General features: G+C 43.0%; 1 protein-coding gene across 1 annotated transcript in view; it reads right to left on the bottom strand.

The window, feature by feature from the left end:
* Positions 1–19,648, bottom strand: part of LOC115177859 (RNA-binding protein 20) — an 80,535-nt gene that overhangs the window by 18,534 nt on the left and 42,353 nt on the right. The window contains exons 2-6 of the mRNA XM_029738852.1: positions 15,315–15,552; positions 14,146–15,063; positions 9,559–9,620; positions 8,314–8,426; positions 7,345–7,436 (exon numbers count right to left, since the gene is read on the bottom strand). Coding sequence (XP_029594712.1) covers positions 7,345–7,436; positions 8,314–8,426; positions 9,559–9,620; positions 14,146–15,063; positions 15,315–15,552 — 1,423 coding nt within the window. The remainder of the gene's footprint in view (positions 1–7,344; positions 7,437–8,313; positions 8,427–9,558; positions 9,621–14,145; positions 15,064–15,314; positions 15,553–19,648) is intronic.

Here is a 19,648-nt window from a genome sequence, read left to right as displayed (position 1 = left end):
AGTTCAACGTTTCCTGGGAAGGTCCAAACTAACCTCTGCTCTTACCCCAATTCTTAACAACCCAGATTTTGTCCCAGGATTGCTGGATGCTGGCTTTAACGTTTGGCTTAATAAGGGCATACGCAGACTAAATGACTTATTTGTGGATAAGATTTTATTGTCATTTGAGCAGATGGTCGAGAAATATCAACTCCCAAAGCAGGACTTTTTCCGTTTCCTACAAGTAAGACACTATATTCTGAAGAGCACCACCTTAATTGGTAACCCTGATATGTCTGTCATTGAAAGAATGCTTTTTTCCCCACAAAGGAAAATGTCTGTAAGTCTGTTTTATGATGCTTTAAGGTCCTTTTCCGCTGTCGACACACAGAGAGTGAAACAAGTGTGGGAGAAAGAACTGTCTGCTACCATTGACGAAGAGATGTGGGAGGACATTTGGAAATATGCAAAAACAATATCTATATGTAATCGTACTAGAGCAATTCAATTAAGAATAATACACAGATTGCATATATCCCCAAATCGCAGACATGCATTTAGCCCCGCTTCCTCCTCTCCTCAGTGTCTCAAATGTAAAACTGATACAGGCACCCTAACACATTGTTTATGGTCATGTCCCAAAATACAAAGATATTGGTCTGGTGTTCTGCAAGAGATTGAAAAGATCCTAGGGGTCGATCTAGAATTGGGCCCAGTTTCTCTACTGTTAGGTCTCCCTAGTAGGCATGTAACTTCTGTGGGTAAGAGGAGGCTTTACAACATCCTCACCTTCGCAGCGAGAAAAAACATACTTTTACAGTGGATTAGTGATAAGGTTCCCTCTATTAAAGATTGGCATAAGATACTATTTGAATGGGTCCCGTTGGAATATCTGACATGTACATTGCACTCTAAGACAGATCAGTTCTACAAAGTATGGGAACCTTACCTAAATTACCTAGAACCTGAAGTATCAGCTATTATGCTGCAAGGATTCTCTTAGAATGGTGATCTATGTATTCCAGAATTACACTGTACGGTCCGTGTGAGGAACTCAACTTCTTGGTTTAAACTGAGCATTTTATTTTATTTATTTATTATGTCTTTATTGTTATTTTTTTTCTGTTTATGTTTGTTTAAAATGTATGTATTGAGGGATGCAATGAGGGGGATGGGGTGAGAGAAGCGGGGAGAGGGAAACGGTGGGTGTGTGTGTACGTGCGTGCATACATACGGATATGTGTAAGCGAGTGCTGTTTTTTTTGCCTTGTCTTTGTTGTTGTATCTCTTAATATGGGTGAAAATTGTGAAACTCCAATAAAAAATACTGTTACAAAAAAAAAAACCTATCATTAAAATTATAGACTGATAATTTCTTTATCAGTGGGCAAACGACAAAATCAGCAGGGGATCAAATACTTTTTTCCCTCACTGTACATGATGTCAGAGCTCAGGCTTTGCGCTTCACAGCTATGAATGGGTTTTGACTGACAACCATTCTGAACATGAGCACCGCGAGCGACAAGAAGTTGCCTCCCCCCTCCCTCACGCTAATTGGGCAACTTTTAGCAAATGTTTGGTTGTCCGAGTGAGGTAAATTCTGTAAATTACGAGGACTCTATGTATTTTGAAAGATGAGACGATGAGGATTATTATAAATACCCCTTCGATGTCATACAAGCAAGCCAAACATCTGTCAGTCCAAATGTGCACTTCACATGTCCATATCATGTTTGATGTACAGTTACAAGATGACATGGTGTTATACCCTGGGTTGTCCTGAACAGAATGAGTCTGTTTGTTGTATTGTGAAGACAATGTGCCGCGGACCACGCATCTGAATGCTCTGATGACTCTATTTTGTCGTGTCTTTGGCATCATTAAACTGAAGACATGTTTATCAAATAACTCTGTAATTATTATTAAGCGATTAAACTGATTAATCGTGTAACTGTAATTAACTAGGAGGTCGTGGCACCAAGGAAAATATTCAGATTACAAAGTTATAATTTTCCTAATATAACTTTCAGATATTATAATCTGAGTCTTCTGATTAATGATGTATTAGTTTACCTCACGTCAGTCTCATTCCAAACGTCGTAAATTGTTGGTTATCTGCACAAACCCAGTCTTCACTAAGTCATCCATACATCAACTGTCTTAAAATCATTTATTTACTAATCTAAGTAATTCACAGAAATGCATAACAAACAGTAGGTATCGTTACAAAGAAATGATAAAGGAATGTGCCCTAGTGGGCTAAACCGGCATGGTGGCTTGTTAGACAAAAGTGGGGTGGGGTCAGCTGAGAAGGCACTACAGAGTTGATACATTTTAACAATTGAAATGCTAATCCTTTGCACATGAACGCTCACTCATTCGGGAACAATTGCAATCAATATATATATTTACGCTCAGTGTGTCGTTGGGATCTTTGTTGGAGAGTTTTGTTCTGTTGGAGAGTCTGTCCTCTCTCTCTCTCTCTCTCTCTCTCTCTCTCTGTCGTGGTTAGAATAGGTAGTTCAGAGTGACATTCATTAATGTCGTTATAGGACGGATGTTTCGTTGGTCTTCACGTTCAATGATACCGAATTCCTAGCTGCAGACTAGTAATTAATATCAAAGACTTGTTATTATTCTGTCGGTATCAATAGTCTAAGAGTTTAACCACGTGGTATGGTTAAAGTTCAGAATGAGGAATGTATGGTCAAACCTTGGCCCTCTCGTTCTCGAGGTAAGCTGGTCTGGTGACAGAAACCCTGGGTGGGGGTTATATTCGGAATACAGAAAAAGGCTGTCTCATGACGCCAGGTCCTGTCTGTGTCCCTGGGGGCGTGCCAAGGACTTAGTTAAGACTCCAAAGGGAATTTGAGTTTCCTTCATTAAACAGTCCAAAATCACATTTACACAATTTCACAAACAGTTCCATCCTTATTCATTCATTTTACAAAACCATTAGATATAAGTCTCACAACTGAGGCTATTATATAAACAGAGCCATGGTAATGTGGCCGTATTGTCTCTCATGAGTTTCACAAAATTGTACCAAACGGACCAGTTCGTAGCTGGATTCTTCACCGATCTTTTATACCTTCTCCAGACCATAAATGTAATTCGGTTCTCCAGTCCTGTGAGGTGGAAGAATTCCTTTGTCTCTCCATGAAAACACTCTGTCTCTTTATACTGTGGCCATGAGGCGGGACATTTTCTTAGGAATTTACGACCCCTTCTGACCACAGCAGCCTGAGTGTAGGAGACAGAGGGAGATGGTGAAGAAGTAGGGGGATGGTGCAGGGGGAGGGGGTCAACTGTGCTCGCTGTACCCAAAGAGGGCAACGTCATGACAATTTCATGCGCACCAAATGTACGATCTGCTTCTCTGAATTGCCTTGTGAAAGCCTTACACTGTAAGATCCTATTTTATAACTTCGCTAGTCATGTTTGCAATAGACCAAGCTTTTAAATGATGCTCACCAGACCCTGACTGCGATTTAATGGACCACTTTACACTCTCAACCAAACCTTTAATTTTGAACTCTACTTTACACTCTCAACCAAACCTTTAATTTTGAACTATACACTTTACACTCAACCAAACATTATGACTAGCAGCGTGCTGTTCCCCTCGAGAGACATTCCTGTTTGTTTATCCAACGTTGGATGATCGTTAGATCCTTGTCGTTGTACGACCAGGGTGCTGACCACAACGTTCACAGTTTCTCCCGGCGTTCCTAAAACAGAGGGCCGGCCATGCCTTGGATCGCCGTGGAGTCCCCTTGGTTTAAAACTCAACCTCTTTGCACCGCCAAGCCCTCCTGTGGATCTGTGTGTGTGCTTGAGGTCTCAATTCTGTTTCAGTTATTTTGTTTGGCCGTTAAATGAAAGACACATTTGCATATTTTTTTCATGTGTAATGCATTGTAGTTCAGCCCTATAATTAATTGGACTCTGCATATCAGTACTACTACTAAATATAAATGAAGATATCAGCAGTGCTTGTATCAGGTACTTTGAGTTTGAGAAAAACAAATTGCAAAGACCTAGGCTATGAACACAAATCATTATGTTATAATAATTTTGAACTTGATATTCAAGTGTACTACTACAAAATCACAAAAGTCTCAAACCATACCATAGACTAGTTGACAGTTTAGCTGATAGAGTATCTGTTGACTATTATATATTTTTTAACAGACCACCAAAGTCATTTTTCTATAGGCTACCCTGCAAGACTTGTATTTTGCTGGGAACAACACAACCTCCATCTGTTGGGTTGTTGGTAGCAGGGACAGGTGTAGTGTTTACAGGGCTAACATTAGCACACCACTGACATGATAAAAGGCCTCGTAAATAAAAGGGTGTCAAACAGATACATAGGTTTCTGTGGAAGCCTTTCTAGCCTGGTCCCATATCTGTTTGTGCTTGCCAACTTGGTAAGACCGAACAGACAGGTCGGGAGCCAGGCTAGTTTTTTGTAGGAGTTCCACAATTCGCATCAAATGCTTTTAAATCTCCAATAAAAGTTGTTGCCTAACAACAGTTGACAATGATAAAAGGTGTTGCCTAACAACAGTTGACAATGATAAAAGGTGTTGCCTAACAACAGTTGACAATGATAAAAGGTGTTGCCTAACAACAGTTGACAATGATAGAAGGTGTTTCCTAACAACAGTTGACAATGATAAAAGGTGTTGCCTAACAACAGTTGACAATGATAAAAGGTGTTTCCTAACAACAGTTGACAATGGAGACATATGTTTGTTGGTGCAATGCAATAGGCATCAGTGTGTTGTTCCAAGGAAGAAATGTGAACATGTTTATAGTGGAAAGGGATGGAGGCCTATTCCAAGTTGTCAGTTTGAATCAAAATAGTGATAAAGCAGACACGCAACACAAAAAACATGATGGGACTTCAGCTCCATATTTTCTCGCTATAGATGGCTATCACTCAGTTGAATCCTCAATCCAATGATTTAAAAATACTTAACCTCGGACAAAAAAATAGCTAAAAAAGTTTCCTCGATTAATTCCACAGATAAAATGGCCACCTATAAATGTCACGCTGAAATAGCCCGACAAGCCGTCATGGCGATACTCTACACCTCAAGTAAACCCAAGTAAGACCTCACTTCAAAAAGTATGCTGCCAGACACACACACACACAGATGCGCACAGACACACACACATACGGATGCAGGCACACACGTCACCCCTCTCCTCACCACCTCTCCTGATGGAGAGGGTGTCTTGGCCACGTGGCACCTCCAAGCCAAGGTGCGCTGTCATATGGTGTAACGGGGTGTAACAACTGTTTCTTACATATACCACATGGCACAAATAATATAATATAACAGAATAAAATAAAATAGAATGGATCATTGGTGAAAAAGGATGAATCTATCATTAAAAAAATATATACTGAAAATGAAATAACACACGTAAAAAGATCTATTCATACTCCAAATAAATGAATACCAAAAATTCAACAGTTACATGTATAAACCGTTATTATCTGGCCAAAGCCTGCGGGGGTTTAGTATCTGTGTAACTACATCTTCGCATAAGGTTGCGATTTAATCAGATAGACCCCTTTCATCACTAAAGAGAAAGCTGAAATCTGTGTTTACAAGCCAGGCATTTAATTATATAGTTTGTAGGATATATAAGTTACAAATCAAATCAAATCAACACACAACAACAACAAATAGTATAAAAAGAAACAAAAATGAACCAGGATTATGAAAACCTATCTTGCCACAGCCAATGTATTTTTTTTGCAGTTTAGCACTGTAGAGTCCTCGCATATGGTTGTGATAAAGTCCATTAGACCCGTTTTATCACTAATACGCAAACTTAAATCTGTTCATTTCACACACGCGTTTTCAAGCCAGGCATTTAATTACATAGTTTGCCGGAGATATCCATTTAAATGGAGTTAAGTTGTCTAGCAAAGACAAAAGCTGCTCTCTGGATCCACAGCTGTCAACAAGGCCCTTCGCTGGTCCGTTATTATTCACTGACACAACACACAACATCATCCGCCACCACAGCTTAGATATCCTAATAGATATCCGTATGCTCAAAATCAGAGAGATATGGATGGAAGCCAGTGGTCAAACTAAAACAAGAGTGCACATCTCAGTCAATATGGTTATTTAGTTCTTGAAATAAAAAATATACTGTATTTAAAAATACATCAAATAAGTAGAACTGACTAGAGAAACACTGCCATACAACAAGAAAAATACACCTTGGCACAAATACATAGCCTGCTATGTGCCCCCATGTTGGGCCCCTGTGTTGAGCCCTTCCTCTGCCATGCTCTCTCTAGGCACAGAGGCATGCCAGGGCATAGGTGGAACAAGGTGACGTGTCTAACCAGCTTTCTCACAGACACACAACACATCACACACCAAATTAAATATACGTTGATTAATTATGTAGGAATAGACACATTCAATTCAATTATATTAATAACTTTAAGAGCAGAGACTGTGCGCCAAAGATGGTGGTCAAATTAAAATACTTCACTGAGGCCATTTACCATTGACAAAAATGGTCAGTTCTTGTCTACTTGAGCTGTGATAGCATGGGTCTGGTCTACTTAGTTCATTGACTTCCATTGAAACAGAAAAAATGAGGGAGTGGGATGTCTCTCTTCCGTCTCTGCTGTGCGCAAAGTAGAGAATCCCGCACATGCGAAGAAGCTTCAGACCTTTAGCTGTCAGGAAGAGGGTTCCAGAAAACATGGATCTGCAGCCACGCCGTAACTTTAATTAATAAGCCATACTAAATGCTTTTTAGTGTTTTATAAATGATTGTAATGCATATAATGCTTAGAATTTGCAATGCTTATAAATGTTTATAAATGCACTATTACTACTAACTTATTGATAGTGTATTTACTATGTATAAATAGTTGATGCATGCTGTCTAGTTAAATTAAAGTAATATTTTATATTATAAAGTTATTATAAAGTGTTACCATAAAATCAATCTGTCATTCAGCCCAAATGTACTATATGTATTTCACAAAAGCATGTATTCACTAATCTTGATATACAAAAGCCAAAACATTGACCTTTAAATTGTTTAATCATGCTTATTAATGAAAGTTATTGTAAGGCGTTACCCCAAACTACAGTCCTTATATCTCATTCAGTAGGGCATTTCCAGTTTCTGTTTCACAGCAGCAGCCTAACTGATATTGATAAGAGAAAGCCAAACATTTATCTGACCTTTTACAAGTTTAAGTAACCCAAACTGTACAATCTGTCGTTGTAGCCTACACGTATTTACATCCACACACAGCAGTAGCACATATCCCCTAATCTTGATAAGCGAAAGCCAAAACATTTGTCTGACCTTTGACCCAGGTGGGAGTTGGGTAAATCCAGCCCCTGACATGGGATAGGTCCTCATTACTCCAGCTGGTAGGTTAGCTCCGGATGATACATCTGGATAAATGTGGAGGAAACGGGAACGACAGGACCATGAAACACATGGGATTGGGGAAGTTTATGTTGTGTTAATTCTTGACTGTGAAGAAACCAGAAAATCACAATGACCTATGTTAAAATGTTGTCATGCTATCCTAGTTTTGCTTGTTATGTTTGTATCATGGCTGTTCTTGAAATTAAAGGACCAGTCTACATCACAAGCTCACCTTAAAAATAAAAAATAAAACATATTGGCTCCGATAAGAAAATACCACATTTCTATTATTTTATTATTTTTATTTAACCTTTATTTAACTAGGCAAGCCAGTTAAATACAAATTCTTATTTACAATGACGGCCTACCCCGGCCAAACCCGGACGACTCTGGGCCGTCCTATGGGACTCCCAATCACGGCCGGATGTGTTACAGCCTGGAATCGAACCAGGGACTGTAGGGACACCTCTTTCACTGAGATGCAGTGCCTTAGACCACTGCGAAACTCGGGAGCCCAAAAATAAGTTGTACTCTCAAAATACTGTAATCTTTACTGAAAAAAACTATAAACCCCAGACAAATAGTGTAAAAATACAAGTTGCACAATTAGTAATAGTAATTTACATCGGTATTACAAGTTTTATTTGTGTTTTATAAGTACTATATTGAGATGATATCAACACATCAAGTTAGCCCGATCTGCTCCCTACTCCCTAGATCGAAAAATCCAAAATGAGAACCATGCCATGCACCCTGCAGTCTAAAAATAGCAGCAGTTCCACCCCCATCTACTGCATATCTACCACATATCACATATTTCCCCTCTTAAAAACACCACAACATTGACCTCAACCTCCAACCCGAAGTCTTTGAGACACAGACACACACACTCCAACCTACCTTGATTAGCGGTGGAAGAGTAAGCCATGGAGTTATTCACCCCGACGTTGTTTAGGCATCCTTCAGACGACCCGGCGGGACCGTAGTGGACGGCTCCGGCTGTGATTGTAGCACTGCGGACAGAACCGGACGCCACGAGAGGCTTGTTTTAGTTTCCTGACTAACTGATTGAGTGATCTGACTACCTGCACTGCTCTGTCCTCCCTGGCTAGTCTATCTTGCTGACTAACGGAAAAGTAAACGTATGAAAGAAAATTAAATAAAGAATTTTGCACACTCTATATATAGTATATCCCAATGATTTAATGGGTATTAATTACACCAATGTTTTGGGCATTATGGCCCTTCTGCAGGGACGCTACCGGAGACGAGTTTTAGATTTCTGACAGACTGACTGACCACCCTCCCCTCGACTGTCCATGCCTGGCTGTTGCTATATCTTGTGACGGGGGACCTCAAGTCTCATATTCAAAAGCCATTAAGACTGTATATGGAACACAAGTGTAAAATCAAATGCCTCGGCTGTCCGGGGAGATTTACTTTGGGAATAACGGAGGAGATTAGATTAAGGTGAAGACATGACTTAATGGTCACGAGTATAACGATTAAACTTACAAAACAAGGACAGAAACTAATACATTAAGTAACTTATCCTCTTTTATAAAGCATTTTATAAAGCATGTATAAACAGGTATAATGGCTTAATCGTGAATGTTTTTACAATTTTGTAGCCTATATCTGACTGAAACGTACCCTAAGAACAAACTTTCAGTGAAGCACATGCTACACAACTGCTACACAACACAAAAACACGTTTTTGATAATACTTTGCAATAAGGTACACTTTCTAAAGCGTTTCTAATTATGTTATTAATGATTTATAATGCATTTACAAATGATTAAATAACCATTAATGTAGTTATAAACCCTTTAAACTCTATATGAACGGTACCCTATTGTAAAGAGTTTTTTCCTTATATCTGATGTCAAAGTGTCAAAACAAGATCAAAACAGAACACATTTAAGAAATAGTTTTAGCCTATACTGTATCTAACTGAAAGGCTCCCTCAATACTGTACTTCACAACCCACAGTATGAGCGGCGCACGTCACACATTACTCATTTGTTGTCAGTCACTCCCTATTCCTAGACAGGAAACAGAAATCCGTTTCTAGATCACACAGAAGCATATCAACGTGCTGTCTAATAGATTTGACCTCCCTATAACTCATCCTTATAACTCACCCTTCAGAGTACAGCAAGCGGTTCTGCAGGTGTAGTTTACCTTTCACGTGCTGGTCCCAGTCCTGAAAACACACCACATCCAACCAAACCCAGTCAGATAGATAGACCCTGACTCACTGAACGCTAACCCCTACCTCAGTGCACCCCCTTTGAGCACAGCAACATCCCCCCCCCCCCCCCCCCCCCCGTGTGTCTGGCCCTGATCATGGGTGGCTGGACTATAATTAAAGGGGCAACGACTTGGAGCGGAGAGCAACTGCTTCTGGAGCAGCTACAGTTAGTCTGGTCTCAGATCTGTTTGTGCTGTATAGCCAACTTGTCATGCCAATGGGATATATGAGTCCCAAAGGAGTTGGCTAGACCACACAAACAGATCTGAGACCAGGCTAACTGTAGTTGGCTCTGTGGTGTAATGATATTACAGCCTGCACACCACAGTAAAACTAAACTGTTCCTCACACCCCCATTCAAGGAAGAGGCCATTTACAGTTCAGTTCACACACTCTAATGAACTAGTAGTTGTTGAGCAAATGATCTATTACAGAGCTTAACATTAGAAAGAGCAAGATGCAAAAGGGATTGAGTTCAATATTTACACCATAGAATTAGGAATTAGTATACTGGAATCTACATGAACCTTCTTATGATGGGATAAAGGTCAGCCATTTTGGTCAGGAAGTTGATCAACCATGGTTTGCCAGTGTTGTGATAAGATATTGTGTAAAATAATGAATTTGAAGAATTTATCTGCACTGTGTTTGTTAGCTAGCTAGCCAGCCAGTTTTAGAGGAATGATTCCAATAACTTTTCAAATGAACTGCCAATATGCCAACATTCCATTCAAACAATGCAGTCAATCCACAGCCATACACTGGCTGAAATCAGTTGATGATAGGACTTAGACAAGTTGTAAATGCAACAAGTACTGATTGTATCATATAATAGCACTCACAGCATTCCAAGAAAACTGAAATTGAGACATTAATGGTCTGTTTACATATATTTATGTCACGCCCTGATAGGCTTCAACTGTCCTCGTGCTTGTCTCCACCCCCCTCCAGGTGTCGCCCCTCTTCCCAATTATCCCCTGTGTATTTATACCTGTGTTCTCTGTCTGTTTGTTGCCAATTCGCCTTGTTCGTTCAAGCTAACCAGCGTTTTCCTGTCAGCTCCAATCGTTTCCCAGCCTCTCTTTCCTCATCCTCCTGGTTTTTGATCTCTGCTTGTCCTGACCCTGTAACCGCCTGCCTGACCTCTCTGCCTGTCCCGGACCCTGTGTCTGCCTGCCATCCTGTACCGCTGCTCCACCTCTGGATTACTGAACTCTGCCTGTCCCTGACCCTGAGTCCGCCTGCCATCCTGTACCTTGGCCTTACCCTGGATCTTCGACCCCTGCCTGCCTTGACCTGTCTTTGCCTGCCCCTGTTGCGGCAATAAACATTGTTACCTCGACAGTCTGCACCTGGGTCTTACCTTGATCCGTGATAGTACGAACTGGCCATGACTGACCCAGCAGACCTGGACCAGCTCCGCCATGCCATCTCCTCCCAAGGAGCTGCCATTGGTAGGCACGAGGAGTTGCTTCGCGGTATGATGGAGGGGTTCCAGGCCACGGCCGAACGACACGACCAAGCATTGGACATTTTGCGGGAGCAAGTCCATGGGTTGACCAATTAGGCAGCAAACCATGACGGTAACCTCCCAGCCCCTCTGTAACCCAGCTGGTAGCAGCGCCGTCACCCCGGTTTCCCGGGAACCACGCTTACCTCCACCATAGCGCTATGATGGGGATTCCGGAACCTGCCGGGCCTTTCTCTCCCAGTGCTCCCTCGTTTTCGAGCTGCAGCCTTCTTCGTTCCCCTCAGACCACTCGAAGATAGTGTATATTATTACGCTGATGTCCGGGAGGGCACTCGTCTGGGCCACAGCGGTGTGGGAGCAATAATCTGCCATCTGCCTCAGTCTGGAGGTATTCGTGGCGGAGGTGAGAAAGGTGTTCGAGGCTGCCCAGAAATTACTCCAGCTTCGGCAGGACACCCTTAGTGTGGCAGACTATGTGGTGGAGTTCCGCACACTAGCAGCGGAGGGTACCTGGAACCCGGAAGCGCTGTTCGACACATTCCTGCATGGATTATCGGAGGAGGTAATGGATGAGCTGGCAGCCCGAGAACTACCGACGGATCTCGACTCACTCATCGCTTTAACCATCTGGATCGATGGTCGGCTACGGGAACATAGGAGGGAGAAGAGGTTCGATTGCAGTCCCAATCGCTCACTCAGGGATCCCACCTTACAGCTGATAAACTCTGTAAGTAAACTCTGTAAGATCCTCTGTAAAGGATCCGTGCTTACCAGAGTCCCTCCAAGAGCCTCCGGAGACTGCAGATTCACCTCTTCCCGAGCCGACACAGCTCGACAGGGCTAGGCTGCCTCCAGCCGAGCGCGTACACAGACTTGGAACCCAGAGTTGTCTGTATTGCGATACTGCTGGTAATTTTTTGTCTACTTGTCCCTTCAAGAGAGTTAGCTCATTCGTTGGAGTAAGTACACTTGTGGGTTTGAGAGATAATTGTTCTTCTCCCCTTACTCGCCCCCCTCTCTATGCCACCCTGCTGTGGAGCGACCTGTCCAAGTCTCTTCAGGTGCTCATCAACTCAGGGGCCGATGTGAGTCTCATGGACAATACCCTGGCGTCCGAGCTGGGCATCCCCACTCAACCCCTCCCCATTCCCATGGGTGTTAGTGCCGGACGGGCGCTCTAAAGGCTGGGTCACCTACCAGACCACCCCCATCAGCCTACGAGTGTCGGGAACCACAGCGAGGCTATCCAATTCCTGCTGGTTGAGTCTCTGCAGGTTCTCGTGGTATTGGGATTCTCTTGGCTCCAGCGACACAAACCCTCCATTGACTGGGCTGCTGGTGCCATTGTGGGCTGGAGCCCGTCCTGCCACACTCGTTGCCTAAAGTCAACTCTGCCTGCATCTTCCTGGGGGCTTGGAAATTGCCCCAGACCTCTCCGCAAGCTCCACAGAGTACCAGGACCTCCAGGAGGGGTTCAGTAAGACCCGGGCCACTGCGCTTCCTCAGCACCGACCGGTATCCAAGGAAGTCAAGTCTGAGGCACTGGCACGTCGCTTTAGGGCCGTGGCTACACCCCCGGAAGCCACGACCTGTCCCCCCCGCTCCAAGATCACTAGCCCCTCTGCTGTTTGTCCTCTGTTGCCCTGTACCCTCCGTATTTTTCCTACCTTTTCGGTGTCTAGAGTCAAAAACATGTCTGACTGCCCATTGTCTTCTGTTTCTTGCCCCCCCCCCCCGTGTCATCGATGGCCAGCCAGCGTACACAGTGAGACGCCTCCTGTGAATTCGACCACGGGGCAGGGGTTTCCAGTACCTGGTTGACTGGGAGGGTTATGGCCCGGGGGAGAGGTGCTGGGTTCCCGCTAAAGACATCTTGGACCCGGCCCTCATCACCGACTTTCACCTCCGGCACCCCGGTCAACCAGGTATCCGCCCAGGTCGAACGCCAGGTGGCATCCCTAGAGGTGGGGGGGGTACTGTCACGCCCTGATCTGTTTCACCTATCCTCGTGCTTGTCTCCACCCCCCTCCAGGTGTCGCCCCTCTTCCCAATTATGTCCTGTGTATTTATATCTATGTTCTCTGTCTGTTTGTTGCCAGTTCGTCTTGTTTGTTCAAGCTAACCAGCATTTCCCTGTCAGATCCTATAATTTCCCAGCCTCTCTTTCCTCGTCCTCCTGGTTTTTGATCTCTGCTTGTCCTGACCCTGTACCCGCCTGCCTGACCTCTCTGCCTGTCCCGGACCCTGTGTCTGCCTGCCGTCCTGAACTGTTGCTCCACCTCTGGATTACTGAACTCTGCCTGTCCCTGAGTCCGCCTGCCGTCCTGTACCTTGGCCTTACCCTGGATCTTCGACCCCTGCCTGCCTTGACCTGTCTTTGCCTGCCCCTGTTGCGGCAATAAACATTGTTACCTCGACAGTCTGCTCCTAGGTCTTACCTTGATTCCTGATCATTTTAGAGGCTATATATACAGAAAATTGGTATAAAACCCGTATAAACTGTATTTATTATTATATGACAATATTTTAGGTTGACAATAATTCTATTACACAATTTCCGATATATCACACGCCTTTTATTTTCCTGCATAATTAAAATCAGGATTATGCCTCTACTGCCATTCATTCCAATCAGACTGGTTTGGATTTCTCCCTGACCAATATGGCTGCAATTTTCACTTCATTCTGGAACTTTGAGGGTTTATGACATAGCCCCTCTAGTAATTTAATAGGATCTCTATGGTTCGCACACTACAGTAAATGAAAATTGAAACGTATTGATGATATATGTTCACTAGAATAAAACCATATGTTATCCCACATCGTCTATGCCTGCATCTCAGTTTCAAAGAGCAATACATTCTAATAGGAGTGTCACCAAGCTTGTTCAATGTAAGTAAGTATTTCTCTAGTCTAGACTTTACAGGAAGTTACATGTTTCTCCACAGGAAGTGACATACTGCCCACAGGAAATGATATAATCCCCGTCCAGTGAGCTCCACCCACCTTGAGGTTATAGACCTTCTTCTCACAGATGGTGCACTGGTGGGGCAGGTGGGGTGGCGTCACAGCGTGGAAGTCATTCAGCTGGTGAGGTTGGAGTTGTACGGAACCACCTGTAGACAGGATCTCCTCTCCCCCCTGCAGGGGCTGCTTGTGGTATCCCACAAACTCCTTGGTGCCACCCATGCCTGCTCCGAACGAGGAAGTAACTCCCCCACCGCCGGAATACAACTTGGGGTCAGAGGTTGGCTCCTCTGGATTGTACAGTTCCTCTCTGGAACGGAATGGCTGCCCATTCCCCATCCATACTGTGGCAGTATTGGAAACCATGTCCAACCCTTTTCCCGTGTGGCTCATGTGAGCTGGGCTTTTCCACTGCTTTTCATTAAAAGCGTTCTTGTTCTGATCGTTTTGATTCCCAACACCGAACCCAGCCTGTTGTTGTTGACTCTGACCGTTTTGTCCATAGAAGTCAATCTGAAAGCCTTGGTTTGTACTCTTTGCCTGAGTCATGATCGGCACGTACTGTCCTTGTCCCTCTCCGGCTTCACTCAACGCCACCGACGTCCCCCCTATGAAGCCATACTGGAGATGCCTATCCGTATCTGAAGGGTATGTTGAGCCAGATTTCTTGCCGTAGTCTGATCCACCATGCTGGTTGGCCTGTTGCTGCTGCGGTTGGTTCCCAGAAACACCCCCACCTCCGTAATGGTTCAGCCTCACATTACCATGATTCTGGTTGAATCCGGCCCCTACCAAAGTCCCCAGGGCAGAGTTGGGGGGTGGCGGCGGTGGTGGAGGCAGTTGGAAGGCTAGGGCACTGGAGTGGAAACCACCACCAACTGCTTGGGTATTATTGACCATGGCCGAGGCGCGGAGCTGGTTGAAGAGGGGCTGGGACATGGCCACATTGGCGAGGACCTGATTGAGGGAGAAGATAGATGAAAAAACATTAGTCTCGAAAACAGCCGAGAGTTATTTGAAAAGTGTGTGAAAATAAAAGTTTGCATTTCAGAATAAAATTCCCAGATATGTAAATGCAAGAAAACCAACCAACCCTGTTACAGACCTGATTGAGGAAACTGTATGACACTGTAAGTATGTCAAAATAAAAGCTTGCATTCCAAAGTACCCAAAAAAATACAAGCAAACCAATAAATTCTGTAACAGACCTGATTGAGGATGCTGGCTGCGTTTGCAGAGTTTGCGTTGCCCCCCACAGCACTCTGGGCCAGTTTAAGGCGGTGGAAGGTGAGCTGGGCCTGGAGCTGGGCTAGCTGGATGCTGGCGGGTGTCAAGAGGAGCTGTGTGTTCTGGTGGTTCTGGTGGGTCCCACCCCCACCACTCAGCTGGCCCTGGCCACCACCCACTGGCTGGGGCTTGTTATAATTGGCATCGGACACGCTGGTGCTATAAACAAACAGGGAAAATATGGATGAGAAAATGTAAACAACCGTAGCTATAAAACACAGCTTTTAATCAGAGGTTTGGGTCCCACTGTTTAAAATGAATAAATAAATACATTATGTAGCCTTAACATTTAGCTTCTGTGGAGGAACTACAATTCGTATCAGGATCATAGACTGTTGCATTATAGAGGAACCAGTAGCAGTAACAGCTTGTTTCGCACCACGCATGGTTAAACGAGACAACAACGTTTAGCAACCAGCTGTAGACATTAACCCTTATCCACATACCCACATACCCACCCCAGACCCTTCCCAGAGGCAAACGCGTTTGACAGGGACCTGTCCTTTCATGTTCTGATGAATGTGCTCACATGCTTGCTAAATTGAGTGTCTTGCACTATCAATCAAATCATCTATAGAACCCCATGACTTGACACAGCCCAGCCCAACCCGACCAACCATCACCCCCGATCCAACAGTCTAGAACTAGAAGGCGAGAGACCAATTGAATTAGGGGTGGGCAAGGTCCCAAGAGAAAGTTATTTTAGACATTGATGGACATGGCAGCTATGTTGTTTTCTCACATACATGAAGGTCTATAGCCCTGCATAAGGGACATTTTGTTTGTGAAACGTAACAACACAGCTTCTTCACAGGGTTAGTGTCTGCTAGGTTCCAATTCTGAAATATGGACAAGAGATTAATATAGATATTTAGATCGTTGTAGTTTTGTTCGGAACATGGAGAAGCAACTGAATCTTTGTGAGGATTAGCACCTCTTGGTTTGTGGTGCTACCGGCTTGTGGAGTTGTCATATAGCCTTACGAAGACGTACGTTTCCACATCAGAATGTCATCACGTCAGTGCTGTCGCTAAATTAGACATCAGTTATATTATAGACCACGGAATTGATTTTGTTACTGAGATTTCACCATTTTAACAACCGATCACATTTGAACGATTATATGCCAGACTCATTATTCCATAGATTATTCAAATAATATTTTTCCATACTAATAGTCTATCATCATACACAGTTAAAGTGCACCTGCAACTTGCATTTTTTAGAGACATCTTGATATTAGCATACTGCATTACACACTTCTGATAGTACACATGTCTCTCTGTGACCTAATTCAAACTTGGACAATTAACCGCTATGACTTAACGGTCACAAGATGACCTCATATTGACATCCTCATACAGTATTACTGTGTATATCATATCACTATGACTTTGGTCTTACGGTCACATGTTACTGTATAACATCATCATACTTTGTTTGCACCATGGCACCAGAGCTTCATGTTAAATTAGATACTAGCTTGTACTGAGGCTTGTTGCCTACGGTGACGCTAAGACTTTAGGACCCCACAGCAGCTGCCCTTTTAATTGCCTGTCTGTCTTTCCATCCTGGCAACACCACCACACGCTAACTCTGTAGTAGTACACGTAGCCATCTTTAAAAGTCCTGCTTTACGACCTGCACGCTGTAAAACCACACAAACAACAACTGCCCCGGTTGCCCCTCGTCGTCCTTCTGTTAGCTGAGATTGAAGTGCCAGTAATGTCACAATGATACCCTCTGTCTCAGTCAGAACAGACCAGACTATAGGCCTAGCTGCCCAGATCAGATGAAGCTGTTTATGTCATGTCACCCAGTAAACGGATAAAGACTGTGATTGTCACGGTATAGGTGGATAAGCAGGGTGACTTGTGCTAGAGCATAGGACAATATGAGAGGTGATTTATAAATATGGGTTTATAAAGGAAGCAAGGAAGCAAAAAGATTGAATAATTTAAATACTTTGCAGCATTTTGTTGTCTTTCCACAAGATGCTTTGAGCACCAATACCAATATGTACTTTATTTAAAAGCTATGTAAGTAAGTGTTGAACTAGATCTCTTGGACACTTGACAGGGCGGTCAGCCCCCTGTGCTGCATGTTGTACACACTCTTATCAGTACAAGCACGCTGATGGATCATATAAACTCTGCCGCAGCCGATGACTCGCTGCTAAAAATACTAGTCTCTCATCTGTTCTGACACACAGCCCTTAATAGACAAATATGGTCTCGGCTCTTACTGAGGCAGCTGGCTCTGAGTAGAGCAGACCTGGGTCCAAATAGTATTTGGTTCATTCAAATCCTTTAGCTGCTCTTGATTGAGCTGGCATAATGGGACCAATGGAATAGTCCCAAAAGTTCAAGCACTGCCCACCTGGCATTCAGAGCAAAGCTCAATCAAACGGCTAAAGTATTTTAAATACAGAAAGTACTATTTGAACCGAGGTCTGGCTCGCTGAGTGCTGCTAGCCAGGCCACAGACCTGTTCAGATCTTGTAATACGAAACAGATTTAGTAGTAGAGGTATAGATCCATGGATGAGTCTCAAATGGCACTTTATTTTCTATATACTACTACTTTTTACTATGGGCCCTCTTCAGAAGCAGTTTTCTACATTTATTTTATTTTATTGAACCTTTATTTAACTAGGCAAGTCAGTTAAGAACAAATTCTTATTTACAATGACGGCCTACACATAGGGAATAGGGTGCCATTTAAGACGCAACCCAGGTGTCAAGTCGTCCCAGACAGTAATTTATTAATTAAAATCAGGTGCTGGGATATTGGAGCGTGATATGATAAGCCATCATTAGATGCCCCCTGAAGAATGTGTGTGTGTGTCTGCCTGTCATACAATCATTAATAAATTCAAACCAGGTGTTAGGGGTATTGGAGCGTGATCTGATAATAGATCATTAGATGTGCTCTAAAGGATTGGAGGCCTTTACACCAATCAGAGATGGATACAGTGTATATTACACTGACTGATGACAATATGAATGTCACACTGTGACTTTCTCTTGGAGCGATCCTCAGCTGAAGATGACTACATATGGTAAGTTGCACTTATACCTGTGTATTAACTAAAGCAACAACGTTGTATTAAATAGTACCTAAGTAATTGCATTATAATTGAGTTAAACATGTTTTTTTTTATTATAGAGGAATAAACTGTTGCTTTTAAAAAACGCTGAGTCCCCTGTTGTTTTGCTAATGACCTTGTAACTGACTAGGCTATTAGGCCCAAATGCTTGTCTGAGGTCCTATTGTGTGTCTGCTGTCTGCTGGGAATCTCTTACCATGTCATAAATGCTGGACCCAGTCTCCTATACGCCAGAAAAAGACTCGCACACACAGGGTGACGTCATTGCTGCCTTAGCTTATGTCGCCACGGTTCAACAAGCTCAACCTTGAGTGTATATTTGGAGGTGTTCAGTTTTAGAAACACAATAACGACGTAGGGAGTGAGCTATTATTTTCAACAGGTACATACCGGTATGTCTATTTGTACACCAACTAAAATAGAATTAGGATCTCATAAATCACTATATCAGAGACAACATTGTGAATAAATATAATACAGAAATACATCAATTATTAATCATCCAAAATAATCTTAGCAATATCCAATCCTATACATATAATTCAACCGAATCAGACTAGTTTTAACTGTGGTATTTGTCATGTTCTCGTGTGAAACTATTTCATGCTCCTGTTTTTAATGGTGTAACAACGTGGACGGGACGGTGTTGTACTGTGGGTATGGCCGCATGCTTCATCATTAATTAGTAGTAGTTATTATAAACAGGGAAGGGAGGAGAGCTCACTGGCCATGTTATGCTGCATACAGGTGTTGGATATTCATTTCACCAGTATTGTCAAAGCAAAATAATTTTAGTCCATAATGTTGCTTGATCATTGGTTAGGCTATTAGCTGGCCAAAATTAGGCTACATGAAAACTGCAATACTGTTAGTTTAACCAACCATGTGTTAGTGCCGGTTTTCAGTGAATTCATATCAGTCATGAAGCTCATCTGCATTTCCTGAGGTGCATGAAAATTCTCATCAACAAAAGAGTGATCAAATTAATATCCTACATCTGTACGTATATGGTAATATGTGATAATATGTTAAACGTTGGAAATGTAGTTCATATAAGCAGTCATTTAAAGAAACAGGATACTAATAATGTTAATGATGTCAAATTGCCCTAAAGTGTATGCGTTCAAAAACAAAAATATAGTCACTA

This window comes from Salmo trutta, chromosome 38 (assembly GCF_901001165.1).
Source record: "Salmo trutta chromosome 38, fSalTru1.1, whole genome shotgun sequence".
Lineage (NCBI taxonomy): Eukaryota > Metazoa > Chordata > Actinopteri > Salmoniformes > Salmonidae > Salmo > Salmo trutta.
The sequence above is the reverse complement of the archived record's forward strand: the minus strand, read 5'-3'. Positions and strand labels throughout refer to the sequence as shown.